The 17,114-nt window shown below is 37.1% G+C and overlaps 2 protein-coding genes across 3 annotated transcripts; one reads left to right on the forward strand and one right to left on the reverse strand.

Annotated features, from left to right (window-relative positions):
- Positions 1–4,686: 4,686 nt before the first annotated feature.
- Positions 4,687–5,517, forward strand: LOC113271785. Its single transcript, XM_026521701.1, has 2 exons — positions 4,687–4,881; positions 5,066–5,517. The coding sequence occupies exons 1-2, from the start codon at positions 4,765–4,767 to the stop codon at positions 5,471–5,473; spliced, it is 525 nt and encodes a 174-aa protein (XP_026377486.1). The 5' UTR covers positions 4,687–4,764; the 3' UTR covers positions 5,474–5,517.
- A 150-nt stretch (positions 5,518–5,667) lies between these two features.
- Positions 5,668–9,852, reverse strand: LOC113271784 (ras GTPase-activating protein-binding protein 2-like). Of its 2 annotated transcripts, none has more exons than XM_026521698.1 (9): positions 9,707–9,852; positions 8,852–9,036; positions 8,120–8,423; positions 7,796–8,034; positions 7,535–7,715; positions 7,231–7,352; positions 7,086–7,145; positions 6,414–6,477; positions 5,668–6,290 (listed from the first exon to the last, which is right to left on the reverse strand). In XM_026521698.1, exons 2-9 carry the CDS (start codon positions 9,032–9,034, stop codon positions 6,034–6,036), a joined length of 1,410 nt encoding a protein of 469 aa, XP_026377483.1. In that variant the 5' UTR covers positions 9,035–9,036; positions 9,707–9,852; the 3' UTR covers positions 5,668–6,033. The 2 variants fall into 2 exon arrangements, with proteins under 2 accessions (XP_026377483.1, XP_026377484.1); XM_026521699.1 differs by having other exon boundaries at positions 8,852–9,041.
- Positions 9,853–17,114: the final 7,262 nt, after the last annotated feature.

Genomic DNA, 17,114 nt, shown 5'->3' on the forward strand with positions numbered 1-17,114 from the left:
AAGAGAGAGCTAGGGAGAACCGGAAGAGATATGCAGGAGATATGATGATTGTTGATGAGAAGGAATAATATGAAGTTTTTTTTCTTTTGTTAATTGCACACGTGGATGGAAGTTACAAGGCTTTGGATTTAACCTAAACTTATTGCTTATCCCCTAACTTTTCTTTTAAAGTTGCAAATCAGGCAAATATTTGAGATATATATATTATTAGGCATAAAATTTAGAATCTATATTGCACCGATATTTAAAACCGAAATCTCTCCGATACGATGTTGTACCAGTGTACCGGTCCTCCGCCGAGACAAACCGGTATCCGATATTAACTACATTGATTGTTATCAAATCATTTTATTATTATTTTTGCTATTTAATGAGTCTCTAGCTGATTTGGTAGAGTCCCGGTATAGCTTTGATGTCATATCTAGGTTAAATTGGATTTACTTTGATGTAAGCCCCGGAATTAGAGAGATAGGAAAAATAAAATTTATTTGTAAAGATGGTTGGACTAAACTCTTAATGATATGTAGTTTAGAGAATTTTCCCGTTATTAGTGGAGATTACCCTTTGATTAAGGCATGTTATCTTTCATTGCCGATTTAGAGTGTATTCTTATGCATAAACTCTAGGTAGAATAGGAAAGTACTCAACCTCGCACCCATTCATCACTTTTAATTTGTCAAGTGGTAATTCTTGTCAGTCATAAAGATATTGTTAGAATTTCTTATTAACCTCATTATTATAGTCTGAATTGGATGATATATATATACTTATATATTTCTCTCAAAGTAGTCGACGACGAAAATATGTCATCATCAACGGGTGAAGAAAATATCAAACTACAAATAAAGGTGAAGTAGTCAATGTCTTGAAAGAAACAAAAGAAAAAGAAAACCTGGGAAAAAGAAAGATGTAAATTTTTTGAAGTTTGTGTTGTTGAACAATATCAAAGGGGTAAAGAAGCAAGTGTTAAAGTTAGTTATTTGTGGTACGCGGATCAAGTTTATACAAAATAAAAAATCCAAAAATAAGTTTCAAAACAACAAATAATTGAAGAAAAAGAGTTGATGAATTAACTGAAAAATGAGTGAAAATTGTTGAAGTTCGACAAGTTTGAATTTTTATTATCAAGAGCTAAATCCAATGACGAAGTTGGTTTTACCGAAAGTTATTGTGAGGGGAATGATGAATGTAAGAGAGATGAGAAGTGAGTGAGTGTTTCCATCCTCATTTATGGTTGTCTTCATTTCCTTTGAGATTATCAAAAATCGAAAGTAAACGCACATTTCAAATTTTTTAAGTATTCTCTTCTTTGTTCCTTCTTATACACTTGTCCAATTCTTTAATTTATATCGCTTATTTTTTAAGTGAAGAAAATTCGAGGTAAAATGCTATTGGTTGCTTCGAGGCTGTTTTCTATAATTCGCAGGTGTAAGACTCATTTACATTGGCTAGATATATTACACGCACTCTTTCGTTGACTATAGTGAATACGATACTTGTGAACTTTCTCTTGTACTTCTAACTTCTTATTATTATATTGAGAAAGCTTAATGTCGTCATAGCTTTGAGGAATACTTGTGACTTTCCCATTAAAAGTTTTAGTAGATTTTGTGGGTTTATCTTTTTTAGACCCTCACAAGATTATGACTCGTCCACTAGAGTCACCTAAGGATCCTTTGAATATAGCACATATTAAGTGTAACGATAACTATTATAAAAGTGGGTTAAGCTTTGAAACTAAGTTAGGTAGTTTACTTGAGTATTAGCATGTAACACCCCAGTTACTTATATGTTACTGATTAGGCTGCCCTTAGAAGAAACTTGTGTTTGGATTAAAAAAAATATAACTTAGGTTAGTATAATAAATATAATATATATTAGCTTAGTTAAGTGAAGAAGAAACCGGAAGCAAAAGGGAAGAAGGAAAACAAGTGTTACTAAAACCAGGGGAGATTCTAGGTTTTGATCTCAAGTCTAAGGCAAGTTTATTTTTACTTTATCATTTATTATTGATAGGATTTTAAGTTTCAATTTTTTATCACCTTGAAAACCTAAGTTAAGAAGCTTAATTTCTAGGGGTAAATTCGTGTTAGTGTTTTTCTATCATCTACAAGAAAGAGTACTTTCTGAACCGTAAAACAAGATCTAACCATTAGATGTTTGCGAACTTTGGATATGTTATACCTTGAATTTTCATATAGGTTTTGTCAGAATTTCAGGACGATCGTAATTGGATTCATCACGGAAACACTTGTAGTTCAGAGAACTTATTATCTGCATAATATATGAATTCAGATAGTTATGAAAACCTAAGTTTATATAGTTCTAGTATCTAAAATGAGCTAAAAATTTGATATGAGTAAACCATTTAGATAGTGAGTAAGATGTAAAAATTTCAAGTTAAATCGAGTTCAGGAGGTTCCCAAACAATAGATGTATTGTAGTTACTCCTGTAAAAATTCAGATAGGTATAGCGAATAGAACATATCATAATTTGATATTCAACTGTTATCTTTTTTTGAAATTCGTATAGAATTTCCTTGAGATTGTTATGATTGCATGGAGAAAAAAAATTTGCAATCAGATTAGTATACATGGTGTATTTGATAGGTACAACAAAGTTATACATATGTGCTTGCAGGGTAAATTATTGAATTGACCTAGTATGTGGTTGAAGTTTGAGTTGAGTTGTGTGTATGCTTTTGAAACTTACTATATGATGAATTTCAAGATGATTTCAATGGTATTATATATGTTGGAGTATTATTGGGATATAAATCTTTATTTGGGGCTCGTGGTACTTGGATACTAATTATTGTTTATCTACTTGCTAAGAGGTCAGGTCTGCAAAGCTATCAGACTTGCGAGAATCGGTGAGCAGTATACGTGTATGTTAATATGTGTATGTTGAAATTTATATGTTGAGATCAGGTATCATAATAGTTATCGCGCTTATGAGTACCGTGTGGCCACAATAGCTATCATGCTTGTGAGCGTACACCAGATAAGTGGTTGTCATTGAGTTTTCCGAGTTCAGGGACATCACTATTCAACTAGTGTGTTTCACGATGGAAAGTGGGTGCAATTTTTTAATGTGTATGTATGTGTGATTACGTTTGGTGAACGACTCATGATAAACGTTATATTATTTGATTTTGAAACTTACACTCCTAGTCTTATTTATTATCACTTGATATTTTCGTTTCTTATATGCTTATATCATTATATATTATGGATTAAGAGTGAACTTGCGATTCAAGGCTTTAACCTTGTGTTGATTTTTTCTCCCTTTCAGGTAGCAGAATAATTAAGTGGGTAAGTCGTGGGGTTTTCTTGAGTTTTCCGCTACAGTGTCTTTGTTTTATAAAGAAAAATCTAGACCTACGATAGTAGCACCGCGGGATTCTGAACTCGGTTTTAGTGCCAGAATTAGCGGGTTGTCACATAGCAAAAGGCAAGTATGAGGAAAATTTACTAAGTGCAAAATTTGTTTGTTTCTAGTATCGAAACCGTATGCTTAATCTCGAGTTCTCTAGGAAATTACTTTGTATTATGTTTGTTTTCATTTGGTTGGTCATTCAAAAGCACTGAAAATGACTCTAAAGGTGTTAAGGAAGTCATATAATAAAAGCGTCGAATGACCCAAAATCGAGTTGATGATCAAAATTATTGTTGTTGCTCGAAATCCTTGTAAAACCTTTTCACTTGCTACCTTCATCTATTGGAGAATGAGAACTCGAATCAAACCACCCAAAATGCACTCAGTTCCAAAACAAATATGAAACCCACTTGGAGTTGGCTTTGTTGTTGGTTGTTGGGCTAATTGGGCCTGCACATGAAGGGTAAGAAGGAGTGCATTTTAAGGCCTACACATGTGTAGCCAAGCAGTGTGCATGGTCGAGTTCACTTTGGTATAGAATTTCCTTTTATCTTATTTAGTTTTTTTTTCTTTTTTTTATCTTGTCAGGTAAAATATAGTTTGTTTTTTTGTTTATTCTTTCAATTTCGATGTTTGGAGTTTCATTGGATGATGAATATGTGAGTTGGGTTTGAATAATTTTCAACAGTTGAGAAGAGTTGAATTGACAGTGGTGAAAAAGAGGATGGTGGTAATATACGTCTCGTAATGCGCTTATTGATAGGATGTAAATCTTTTTAAGAGGAAAATATTTCTTAAATATTAACTCAAGTTCGATACCATTTGGTTTTTAGTCATAAAAAAAGACATTTAGAGTGTGAGATAGTTTTTGTGAAGGGATCTTCCCTCGGTGAAAAAACAAAAAACTCAAATTATATCGGGGTTATGAATTAGGGAGGATCCCCTCACATTCCTATTTTCATAGTTATCTCCCACTTTGGACACTATTTTTTTTTTATAAAAACCAAACACTAATGTTTAGGATATATTTGTCTTACAAATCTCTGCATACGCACACAGAATAAGCACATTCCGAAACTATAATCATCTATTACTTTGAAAACCAACAAATTTTCAACCGTTAAAATTAAGATCGGACCGATAGCTAAGGTTATGGGTATGTGGAGCGTTGTAAGGCGAACATACCAAACATACAAATCGACCAACCAGATAGGAGCACGTCCTTTATGTGCCTGTGGGACCCTAGATCTCAAACCATGGACATCCATTGGTACCTATCTATCTGTCTCTCTTCCTGTCCACTCAACTAGTGCTGATAGAATTCATCATTTGCATCCATTTTTCTAGAAGAAGAAGAAAACATATAGAGCCAAAGATAGATTGACATGGGAGTTTGCAGCTGTAATACTATATCAAGATCAGCACTACTCATTCCATCCATGGCTACACAGAGATTAAGTTTCTCCACTGCTCCTGTTACTCCTGCTGCTTCCTCTAAGAAGGTAAGTTCAATTTAACACCCCAATTACTAAAGGGAAAAGGAAAAAAAATGCAAATTATTAGAAGATTTTCAACATGTGTATTCTTGGGCTGTTTGATTTTTTAGTTCTACAAACAAGCTAAGCCATTGCAGCTGAGTTCCACTGAACATATATATTCTTGGGGAATTTCCTTGATGCAATGCAGGTGTTCGTAGTGAAAGCAGCAAAGGCCACTACAGCAGGATCAACAAGAATCAAGCTTCTCACCAGAGTAGAACAGCTTAGACTTCTAACAAAAGCTGAGAAAGCTGGCCTGCTGTCGACAGCTGAAAAAGCCGGTCTGTCCCTCTCAACGATAGAGAAACTTGGACTGCTCTCGAAAGCTGAGGAATTTGGAGTGTTGTCAGCAGCAACAGATCCAGGAACTCCAGTGACTCTTTTCAACCTGAGTCTGGTGTTACTTGTTCTTGGTCCACTATGTGCTTACCTTGTCCCTGAGGATTACCCATGGGAGATTGTCTTGCAGGTGTTGGTGGCTCTCGTTTCTGTCCTGGGGGGTTCAGCTTCATTTGCTGCCTCCAATTTTGTATCCAACTTACAGAAATCCACTTGATTTGATTTCACAACACTGTTAAATTTCAACCCCCAAACGTTGTTGTTCATTTCTACTGGAAATTAGTTAAAACACCTCCAAAGTAGAGCACCAGTACAGTGATAAAAAGTTCAGTTCAGAAACCAAGATCAGCGTTTTTGGACCTGAAAGAAGATTTGTCGATTAATGGGACGGGTTATGATTGCACATCAAACTGCACTTGACAAATTAAGTTTTTCAATTACCCTAGCGAATTCTGAACCCTAAAAAATCTACTTGCGAGAGTACTTGGGTATACCAATAGGGCATCCAATCCTTGAATATGAACAATGCTACCACACAAAATTTGGAATAGGAATTTCCAAAAAAGTGAAAGGAAAAAAAAATTACATCTAAGTAAACTCTCATCAGCTCAAAGTATACTACATTCCAGAGTCCAAAGAAATGACTTTCTATGCAATGTCGGAAATTATATCTATCGTCATCATTGTCCAACCTCATTTCAAGAGATATCAAACACTGATCACGGAAAACTTTGCCGCTCTATCTCTTAAAAAAATCATAACCCACCATCAAGATCTTCAAGCAGCAACAGTGGCCTGGTTCGTTCCACCTTGACGACCACCTGCAACTTTTCCATTCCCATTCTGCTCCACTGGCTGGTAGCCTTCACCACGTCCTCCTGATGGACCACGTCGTGCTAAATAGTCACCACGGTTTGCAAAATCACTTCTTGGGTATCCTCGTCCACCGCTGAAATTGCCACCACCACGACCACCCCTGAAATCACTTCTGAACCCACCCCTTCCACTGAAATTGCCACGGCCTCTGCCACCAACTGCAATAACAAGTAGAGGGTATTAGTTGGATATTACAATGTAACAGGTTAAGATAGATTTCACCAAAGCTATCCCCAGGTAGGTATATAGACAAAAAAAAAAAGCTGAAATATTTCACTTGCCTCTTGTTGTGGTTCTCTTTTCCTCGATATAAACTTGGCGGCTCGCAATAGTGACTGACCCAGCCTGGATATACAGAATAATCAGTTCTCAGTTCTTGACTAAAGAACGAAGACATGTGTTTAAGTGAACATTAAATAGTAGCATAATCCTGTATATGCGGCTCAAGAAGACAAAACTGATAAGTAAATGGTTTCAATTGTTCCAACTGGCGTTGATTTGTTATTTGTGGACAGCCTACCATGGCTTAGCCAAATCAACAATCAGATTTACACCCAACTAATGCCAAAAGAAAAATGATGCGGATATATTAAAATGATGCGGATATATTGATTTACACCAAAAGAAAAATGAAGAAAGCAAAGGTGCATTCCCTCAAGGAAAAGTTAGCCTTTCTTGCTTCACCTAACCTCACTTAGGTCCCTATTAAGAATTTCTTTCAATATATCATATTGATTTTAAACATACAAGAAAGTCCTGTTGGCAATCTAGCGTATACAGCATAAAAGTGGACCAGGAGCAATCATCTGTGCAAAGAGAGAATTAGTTCCATGGATTTATATTGCTGTACCGGTGAATTGGAAGTGAGAAAAGATAAGTGCATGTTCATAACAAATAATTGGTGCCCATGATTTGTGTTTGATGAAAGTAATGAAGTTTCGCAGAGTTCATACCTTCACAGCATTTTGCATGGAACTCAACTGTTCAAATTCGACAAAGCCAAAGCAGAATCCCTGATGCAAACAGATCAGGTTTGAGTCAAAATTTGGTCAAAGAAACTGATAATTTTACATCAAACGAGCATGAAACAAAACAAACCTTGTTACTTCTGACTTGAACACCTCCTGGCTTAATTGGCCCAAAACTCTTGAACTCTTTCTCAACCTGTTCGTCTGTTGCAGTTGTTGGCAGGTTCTTGATATATATGGAGTGCCCCTCAACTATGAAGAACAGGATGCAAGTCATTAGAAAGTAAATGGCAAAGAAGATAATGAATAACAAACAAGCAAACAAAATCAAAACAAGGTTTGCACACAAAACCGGAGGTAAGCGGTATAAGAATGTATACTGCATATACAGGATTTCCAAAATTTAATAAAGAAACAAATGAGAGAATTATTACCTTCTTCTACAACATTGCTATTGGCAGAAGCATTGTTGCTATTAGGAGCTGACGCTCCATGTGCTGGAGTTGGTGCTGCAGGTGCAGGCACCTTTTGCCCAGCAGTAGCAGGTTTCAACTTTATAGTGGTAGTGGGCACATTCACAGGAGCAGGCCCAGCATTTGCTTTTGCAACTTTCACCTGAAATTTGATATCAGTGATGAGATTCAAGGAGGAACGAAGTACATAGATTTTTTTTTAAAAGTTGGTATTGAACTGACAATTGAAGCGTATGACTTCTTTGGAGCATCTTCTTGCACCACAGGCACAACAGGCTCTGCCAACTGCCGAGCTTCAATTTGCACTGGTTGAACTTGAGGAGGCTCCTCAACAATCTCTTCCTGCACAACCACCTCTACCTCATTGTTCGGATGCTCATGAACTTCAACACCATTACTCAGCTCCTCCTCAATAGGTGCTGTGGTATCTGGCACGGCGGGCTCAGGAACATGAGAGGGTTCTGAAAATAAAAACAACAGGGAAGACCCATTAGCCATTGCAGTAATAGAAAAGCAGGAAAAAGCATAAGAGAATGAGAGACGAACCAAGTTCTTGAGGCACTGGAGCTGCTGTAATGCTTTCACTTGTTCCGTTAACCAACACGGTCTCCGGCTTCAGCACTTGATCCTCGTCAAGATACCTAAAAACATCATTTCTAACATAGTAACCCTTTTCCTGTGGGGCCAGGAAAAATGACTGTGTGAACTTCCTTCCTACGTTGTCCTTCCCAGTTAAACACCCTGTTACCAGAACAATTACCCCATCCACGTGAGAGTATTGAGCATCTGCAGTTTTAATCTCTGCCTTGTAGTCTGTGGAGTTTAACGACAGGATTTTCTGATTTATGGCCTGGTCAAAAGCAACATAAGTCAGCCAATTGTGGATCACAGCAATAAAACAGCAGAAACAGGACTGATTAAGATATGTATAAACTAAAAATAAATCAAAACTTTAATTTTCCTTCGAGCACTGGCGATTGGACTTATCACCAGTAAGTAAACAACCAATAAACAGTCCCAAATAATCCGCCCTATTACATATTGTTTCTTTCTTATTGCCAAACCAATGATATTATATTTGATTACTAGCTAATTAGACAGAACACTAAAGAGATAGCAACGCAATTAAACAAGGCTTCAGAATCCACCAATCCCAAAACACTCAGTCTAATGTTAAGTCACTATTCCATGACAAGTTAAATCCTATGTCCTCTTGAAAAAGATAACAATGACTAGAGTACATGCATTTTAACCAGCAGTTGAGCTTAGAACACTTACATTCATGGTTGACACTGTTGACATAACACCATTTGGCCCTGGTCGACTTAAAACACTGGCATCCTGATAGAACCTGAAAACCAGCTCCGGAGATTTGTGAAGGATGTGATAGTACTGCTCGACGAAAGCATTGCCAACCACTTGAGCACTTGGAACAACCACCACAGGAGTTTCTGTTGCCATCTCTGCACTAAATCCAAATATAACCATTAGTAAAATATAGTTGAAGCCATTCCCCAAAACATAGGTTAAACTAACTACGGTTTCACTTAGCAGAATCAATGCCAATGTACTTGTGAATCCAAGAAGGAATTAAACATAACCACATAAAGACAGGAACCAACATAGAGTGACTAATCAAACTCTGAACTCTAAAAGAAGTCTACCATTACAAGATCTGAATCTATAACAAGGATGACAATAAGTAGGTGAACTAATTTCAAATCAACAGTATCATAACCTTAAAAACAAAAAAACAAAAAACAAAAAAAACATAAAAATCTAAACTTTAGATTGAGAACCAATAAACCCTAGAAACCAGTGTCACTCAAATAAACAAAAGAAAAACCTAAACCTAAACCCTAAAGATTCGAATGCAAAATGAAAACCCCTAAAAACACATACGGCACGATCATACAGAACCACAAAAAGATAAACAAATCTAGCAAAACCCTAGATCCGTAAACCTAAACATGATGAATCAAATCAAAATCAAATCGAATCAAACAACCTTACACGAATCATACAATAAACAAGTCTATAATCATTCATTGTCCATCAATCATCAATCAACAAACACAAATCAGCTAAATCTGAATACAAAAAAACAAAAAAAAAACAGATTATTATTATTACCTCCTCAGTTTTCGGAGAGAGAGTTAAACAGAGAGATGTAGATGGAGATGGGAAGCCGAACAGATTATAATGATGATGATGTTGAAGAACAAGAAGAAGAAATATAATGAGGGACTACTGGAGAGATCTGTGTATATATATATATATCTTCTAATATACCAAAAAGAAATAAAAAATCAAAGAGTCTTTCATTTGGAAAGGGTTTCCTGATAATCGTGTGGTTCGGTAAGGGCAATACAGTCTTTTCATATGGGAGTCAGTGAAATGTTGTTAGGGGTCAGGATTTAGCGTGTAAATAGGGGAAGATACCAGCTGTAAAAAATAAAGACGAGTTAATTATTTTTATCCGAGGAGGTGAAACTGACCACTGCTTTTTAGATGTGTTACAGTTACTCGTACAAGTTGAACAAGTTCATGTGGTTGAAACACTTTGTACTACTGAAGTGGATTCAGTTCTCTTTGTACTTATGTTGTAGTGTCCATTTCACAGCACTTGATAATTGATATATATCGAGGGTCTATTATTTTTCAGCTTGTTTTTTTTAAAAAGAATTGTGAACGGATTGAATATTTTAAAAGAATGGTGGTTATACCGCCTTGGTAGTCGATTTTTCTTTTCTTCTCTTCTATTCACCCTAGTTAGCAATTCGGAGAACACCAACCGTACTCGTATTATTTGAATTTGTAAAATTTAAGTTCGATCAAAAATACGGTCAACGGTTCGCGATTCGAAAATAATTCGGAACAGCATATGTACATGTATAATTCGTCAAAATACAAATAGAATATAATTAGAGAGGAGCAACCACAGTGGACGATCAAACTTATAATTATGGTCCAGAGACGAGACACAACGGGACGGAGTGAAGACTAAAAGCCGGACCATAACTAAATTCCAGACTATATTTGGTTTGGGACCAAGACCAAAACTATATACAGTCAAGCGAACGTATAATGTTCGTTTGTCACCGGGCGGGTATATAATGTGATCATGGTGATGGGGCGGGCATATAATGTGATCCTCAGTGAGGCGTACATATAAAGTTAGCCTAATGGCTGATGGGGCGTACATATAACGTGATCCTGTGATGGGGCGGGCATATATTGTGATCCTGGTGATAGGGCGGGCATATAATGTGATCTTGGTGATGGGACGGGCATATAATGTGATCATGGTGTATACTTTTTCCCAACCGACCAAATTTACTTTTCCACCCTAGTGTAACACCACGGACTAAACTTAAATTTGGTCGTTTTTTTTTCTTTGGTCTATGGTTTTGATCGCACCATTGCAGTTGCTCAGTGTTGGATTTGTCCACTAAATATCGTACATATATTGAATATATGCTTATTTATCAGCAAAGAACAACCAGTTCAACGGAGTAGTGATGAGAAAGGGTGATGGAGGTCAAAATACACGAATTGTATTGTTCGTAAATGATGCGGCGAATTGCTAACTAGGCTCTTCACCATGATAACCCAATTGAGTAGGGTGATGTGCATTCAGAAGTTGATTTTCGACTTTTGGAATTTGAAAGGTCAAAAGTCAGTTTGACAATAATTTTTCAGAATGACTTCTAAAAGCAGAAAAGTCAAGGACAATGTACATTCAGAAGTTGATTTTCGAATTTTGAACTCGAAAGGTCAAAAGTCAGTTTGACAATAATTTTTCAGAACAATTTCTAGAAGCAGAAAAGTCATCCTTTTATGAAGCAAGATAATTTTTCTTTTGACTTCTGCTTCTGCTTCTGACTTCTACTTCTGGAAAAGCAGAAGTCATAAGCAGATTTGTATCCAAACGCGCTAAGAGGTTGTTTGGATACACGCCCAGAAGGTTTTTTTGGCTTCTAGAAGCATAAAAACAGGAAGTTAATTCAGGTACACAATTTTAGAATGACTTCTAAAAGCGAAAAAGGTTAATTTTTCGTGAAGCAAAAAATAAACAATTCAAGAGACAAATCCGGTAATGAGTCCGACTTTCATAGAGTTGTGGGACGCATCACACAAAAGGTGGCCCTTATTAATTCTCAATGGGTGATGGTTCCACAACTCTATAAGAATCATGACATATTCCGGGATGTTTCTCTAGGTAAGTCTATCATCACTCTTTTCTTTGTTGTTTTATCACCTAACCAATCGCGGAACGTGGATTGAAAATAAGAGGTGGACAAAAGCACGCAATTACAGGAATTATGAATATCGGGGTGGGCCTATAAGATGGTTAATCTGGAATTTAACCCGGGTATCCCTATGGTCTTTTTTTCCTTAAAAAAATAAAATTCATTTTTGGGCTTGACAATGAATGTTGGCCGAAATTATAGCCTACCTGCATCCGTTCCTTCACGATTGTGCTTTTTTTAACATTTTTGCGGTTGTGGTAGGAGAGTGAATTTTGCGAGAGCATGTGCTATTTCATTGGCAACTTCCTAATTAGACCATGATTTAGATCTTAACTGAGTGAACAACCTCCCAATCTTGATCGCCAAAATGTAGTTACCAAATCGGTGAGGGGCTAAAAGCGGGATTCTACGGTTTTGAAAGTGAGTTACGGGAGGTTGAGCACGAATAGTCTTCGCCCAAACCACGCTCAATAGCCGTTAAAAGGCTGCTTCAGTCATAGGGAAGAGGCTTAGGGCTGGTCTTATGGAGGAAAGCAAATGAAGAAAGAGATCCTATAATTCTAGAGTATGAAGAATAATTGCTCTGAGAGTTTATGAGAAAGTTTTTATTAGCTTAAATAAATAGAGGACTGACTTATTTATAGCTGAATGCTCTAATCTCAGGTCAGTGAAGATAAGGATTGCTTGTCGTGTGGAGCACTTCTCCCATCTCTTCAGGAACAAATAAAGATAAACTAGGTTAATTTTATCTCATCATTCCATCGTATGTACTCTCTTTTGCGGTAAGAAATAGGTCGAGTATTTCTCATACGTGTCGTAGACCACTAGACCAAAACCCTAATTGATATCCCCCCACTTGTGTGAAGCCGAGTCAGCTTTATGATGATGTGTTGAGAAAGAGAAATATTCTCTTTTGTCGAGTTGGCCAAGATAGAGAGATATTCTCTGATTTGTGAGAATGACTATGTAGAATGATTCATGTGAAAAAGGCATGGAATGATTCAGAAATCGTTTGTAGAGTATGATAGAAGTTGAGGTTCAGGTTGAGATCCCTCTCTCCATGTCCGGTTAATTACATATATCACGTGGAAAACCGTATTATTTCTTGGGTCCCTTTGTTGAGCATGCGGAGCTCAAGAGAAGTTATCCATGTGTTTTGGATAGACGTGTATAGTTCTGGCCCAATTTACTAGTTGTGAATGTGTTTGAGACGCTGGGAAAGAGTCTTGAGGCCTAGATGAGGCTTGTGCCTAAGTCCTATACTTGTATAAAACTCTTCAGACGAGATGGATCAAATCGGATGGGGACATCTGAGATTTGGCCGACGCAGATGGGGATATATGAGATTTGGTCGACGCGTTTGGGGCAGTCTGAGATTTGGACGACCTCGGGTTGTCTAAGATTTGGCAGACACGTATGGGGATGTCTGAGATTTTTCCAACTTGATGAAATCTCTCTGAAGTCAGTTGAGACATGTTTGGGAGAGAAAAGAAGACTTTCTCACATGATAATGTCTGTATGAGACTTCGGCTTGCTTGTATTTGACCATCGTATCTTGCAAAGATGTGATAGGAGTCAAAAATGTCCGTATTTGTAGGTCCAACATGACCAGTGTATTTAGGAAGGATGTCTTATGAGTCTGTCGAAAAGGCCCAGAGGCAGAATAACCAACGTATATCGCGGGAATGTCCTAGGAATTATTTGGAAGCCTCGGTAAGTCGAGTCAGATCCTAGAGCAGACATGACCAGTGTATTACGCGATGATGTACTAGGAATCAATCATTGATCTCAAATAGGGTGAGTCGTTCTTATAGGAGAGATTATGTCTCCGCTTTGGGTCATAAATCCGTTGGGGACATTTTTACGCATCTACAGAGCCTACATGACCAGCAATATTTCGCGGGGATGTATACTGGGAATCATGGTATCACAATCAACTGCGTCTCACGAAGACATGCTGGAATTGTGGTTATTCTGGTTCATTAGTCTTCCGGGGATATTTTACGCTCTACAAAACCTATGTGACCAGCAGTATCTCGTCGAGGATGTGCGTTAGTAATCACGATATCATGACCAGCAGTGTCTCACAAGGACGTTTACTAAAAATCATTGATATGGGTGCCTTGAGGAGCAAGGGTTTAATCACTCCTGTGAGAGTTGAGCTTTGTCTATGGTCTTAAAATGACATTTTTGTCCCATATCCAAATTTAACCATCTACACCCGTGTATTGTACTATGTTAGCGCTACTTTTCTCAAGACCGTCCTCCTAATTTGCCTATATATTAGGACCGGACCATGATACCTAAAGCAAGTTAGAATCGGTTCTACCTTGACTCCAATATAGGTATGGATCGGTTCTACCTTGACTCCCAACATAATGTAGGATTGGTTCTACCTTGATTCCTTATATAAGTTAGGATTGGTCAAACCTTAAGATCTTCAATGAAAACCCAACCACCAATCCTTTTGATTTCATTTCGACTACGAAATAAGTTTGTACGTCTATTTCCTTAAACTCAGGCAATTAAACATAGTTTTCTAGGTATGAAATCAAACCTACGACGTTCATTTCACAATTTAGTAAAGAGTTACAAAGACTACGATACTTATGATCTCTATACCTTGGTAGCTATTACTATTAAGGCGAAATTCAGAATAATAATAGACGAGAAACTTAGAAAACATAACACAAGTAGTTCGAAGAAAATATCTTCTCTAGCTTATGAACAAGAAAACGATTACAATTATCTCTTTGTTACGCTCACAATCTTCTCTAAATAGTTGATTAATCTTAAACTGTTTGCTAAGCTTGCACAAGTATTGTTACAAGCTTTCTCTAGGTTTTCTGTGCCTAGAATTCTCTCTGTTAGCTTTTAGCCAAAGCCCTATAATTATACCATTCATCGTACTTAGCCAACCAAGGAAATCTATTAGGAATCTATTTCGTAAGCTAAAAGTATATCCTAAAAAAACTCTTCCCTAACTAGGAGTTCTTCCTAAACAAGGATTCCTGCCTAGAATAGGATTTCTTCCCTCAACTTAGCTTGAGGTTAACTAAGTTCCCTAAAGGAGTACGAATACACTTGTATCATGGGTCCCCCTTTTAAGAACTTGAACTCTTGTGAGAGTTAAAAATGAAGGTTAGGGAACTCGAGAGCCCCTTTTTCCTTATTAAACTTGACCTTTACATCCAATTAGAAAAGCTTCTTTCTCTCCTTGTCGTATTTTAGTCACTCTTCACTCCAATATGCAGTCTTCCTTGAGTGGTTTGACCGGTTGTCAGCCGCACAAATATAATTCACTTTCTCGCTCAACTAGATATAAATATAGTATGTGATAAAAAAGAGTCTGTTCCCATAGAGAGGATCTAGGTTGTCAAGTTGTTTCGATTTCCTATATAAACAAGGGGGGGATTTCTGATTTTTATATATCTAAAATAAAATAAAAGCAAACAAAGCAAAGTAAAGCACACAAATCAATTATGAGAAAGTATTGGTTAAGGACTTCGTTTTCATTCACTAACATGTTTTTGTCTTAATAACTAGAATTAATATTTAATCTCTCATTATCAAAAGCCCTAGAATACCTTGATCGCAAGAATATCCCGCTAATTCCCTCTTGTCATCAACAAACACATTAAAAGATGCGAATATGAATTATATCTAAGAGAACAACCTAACGTGTAAAAGAACTAATCAAGTTTAATTCCCTAGATGCACTAAGGTTTATGAAATTAGGCTAATCAATGCAATCGAACGTGTAAAAGCACTAATCCGATTTAAAAAAGGTCAAGATTCACATATAGTTACTTGGATATATCACTACAATCAATAACCATTTGTGCTACTTGTATCCAAGATGCATCACTTTTACGCATGAAACACCCTAAACTAGCTTTAGATGTGAATAAAGTTCAATTAATTGGCCACTCAACCAAACAAATATTCAAGTCATACATGGCGATATATATAGTGAATCAAGATCGATAATCGTGAGACAAAACTAATCTATTAATAAAAGAAGCATGCTTTGTGAAATCAATTTAATCCATAACCAATAATAAAATCTAGCTCATATTCATAGAGTTCATAACAAGAATAAAGAGAGGAGTTTCCATAAACCCTAGGCAAAAGGTGAAGAAGAAGAAGATAATAGACATATATCCCTCCTAAGAATTGAGAGAGGTTCCTTTTATATCCTCTTTCTTTCTCCACCGATTTGTTGTATTTAGGTCACGCCCAAAAATCAGTCTCCGGCACAGCCCATGAGTGAAGCCCAATCGAAACAGGTCAAAGTCCCTCTCTGAATCGAAACGGGTCAGGTGAGTCGAATCTGATCACCGAGTTAACTCGTTGTAGTGCAAAATCCAGCAGAGTTTCCTCTGCTTTATAGAAAAATCTCCAGGATGCATTCAGGCCTTTCAATAATTCATCCATGCAGTTTCCTACACATGCATCTATCAGCTGCAATGTAACATGCCTGCAACTCTCTTTCATCAACTCATCCAACACCCTGTTAGCACATTACATGTCCCTAGCTATCAGCAGCTAACTCACAAACCAACTCCTTCATTCCCTTTACTTCATTTCAATTGAAACAACCACAAACACAGAGCAAATACCCATTGCATCACCACCTAACTCAGCTGCATCACCACAAACTGCATCAAACTTTCAGTACTACAGTTGCACTTCAACCCATCTCTGCCGTTATGCATTCCAGCACACACACACATCTGCAATCTCATTTATCACCAATGTTGTACTTCACCATATTCTTTACTTCTTATTGCCTTAGTTCAGCTGCAAGCTTATTGTGCAATTCCCATTTCCTGCAGCATAAACTCCATATGTTGTCTGCAACAGCAAACTACCAACATACTTCTACCTTAAGCCAACTGCACCTGTAATTCCTATATGCACCAGCAGGCCTTTGCTTGCTTCATCTCAGCTGCTATTTCAACTCAACTGCAACACCAGTTCAATTCCTCCAGCATCTCACCCTTGCCATTCTTTGAATACCACATTGCCATTTACAGAACCATCCTTGCGCATTCTCCGTAGAAACAACATCTGAGTTTATACATTCACTGCACTTGACTAACTAACCAAAATTTGTGCTCAACTACATCAGTACCATCTGTAGCTGCAACCCCCATCTCATCATACTCCACCAGAACCAACAACCATGATACTCTTCAGTCTTCTCTTAACCCTTGACAACCATGACCGCAACTCTGTCATTACTGTACTGCCATGACAGCACCAACGTGAACACATCATTAATT

The sequence above is a fragment of the Papaver somniferum genome, chromosome 4 (genome assembly GCF_003573695.1).
Source record: "Papaver somniferum cultivar HN1 chromosome 4, ASM357369v1, whole genome shotgun sequence".
NCBI classification, from domain to species: domain Eukaryota; kingdom Viridiplantae; phylum Streptophyta; class Magnoliopsida; order Ranunculales; family Papaveraceae; genus Papaver; species Papaver somniferum.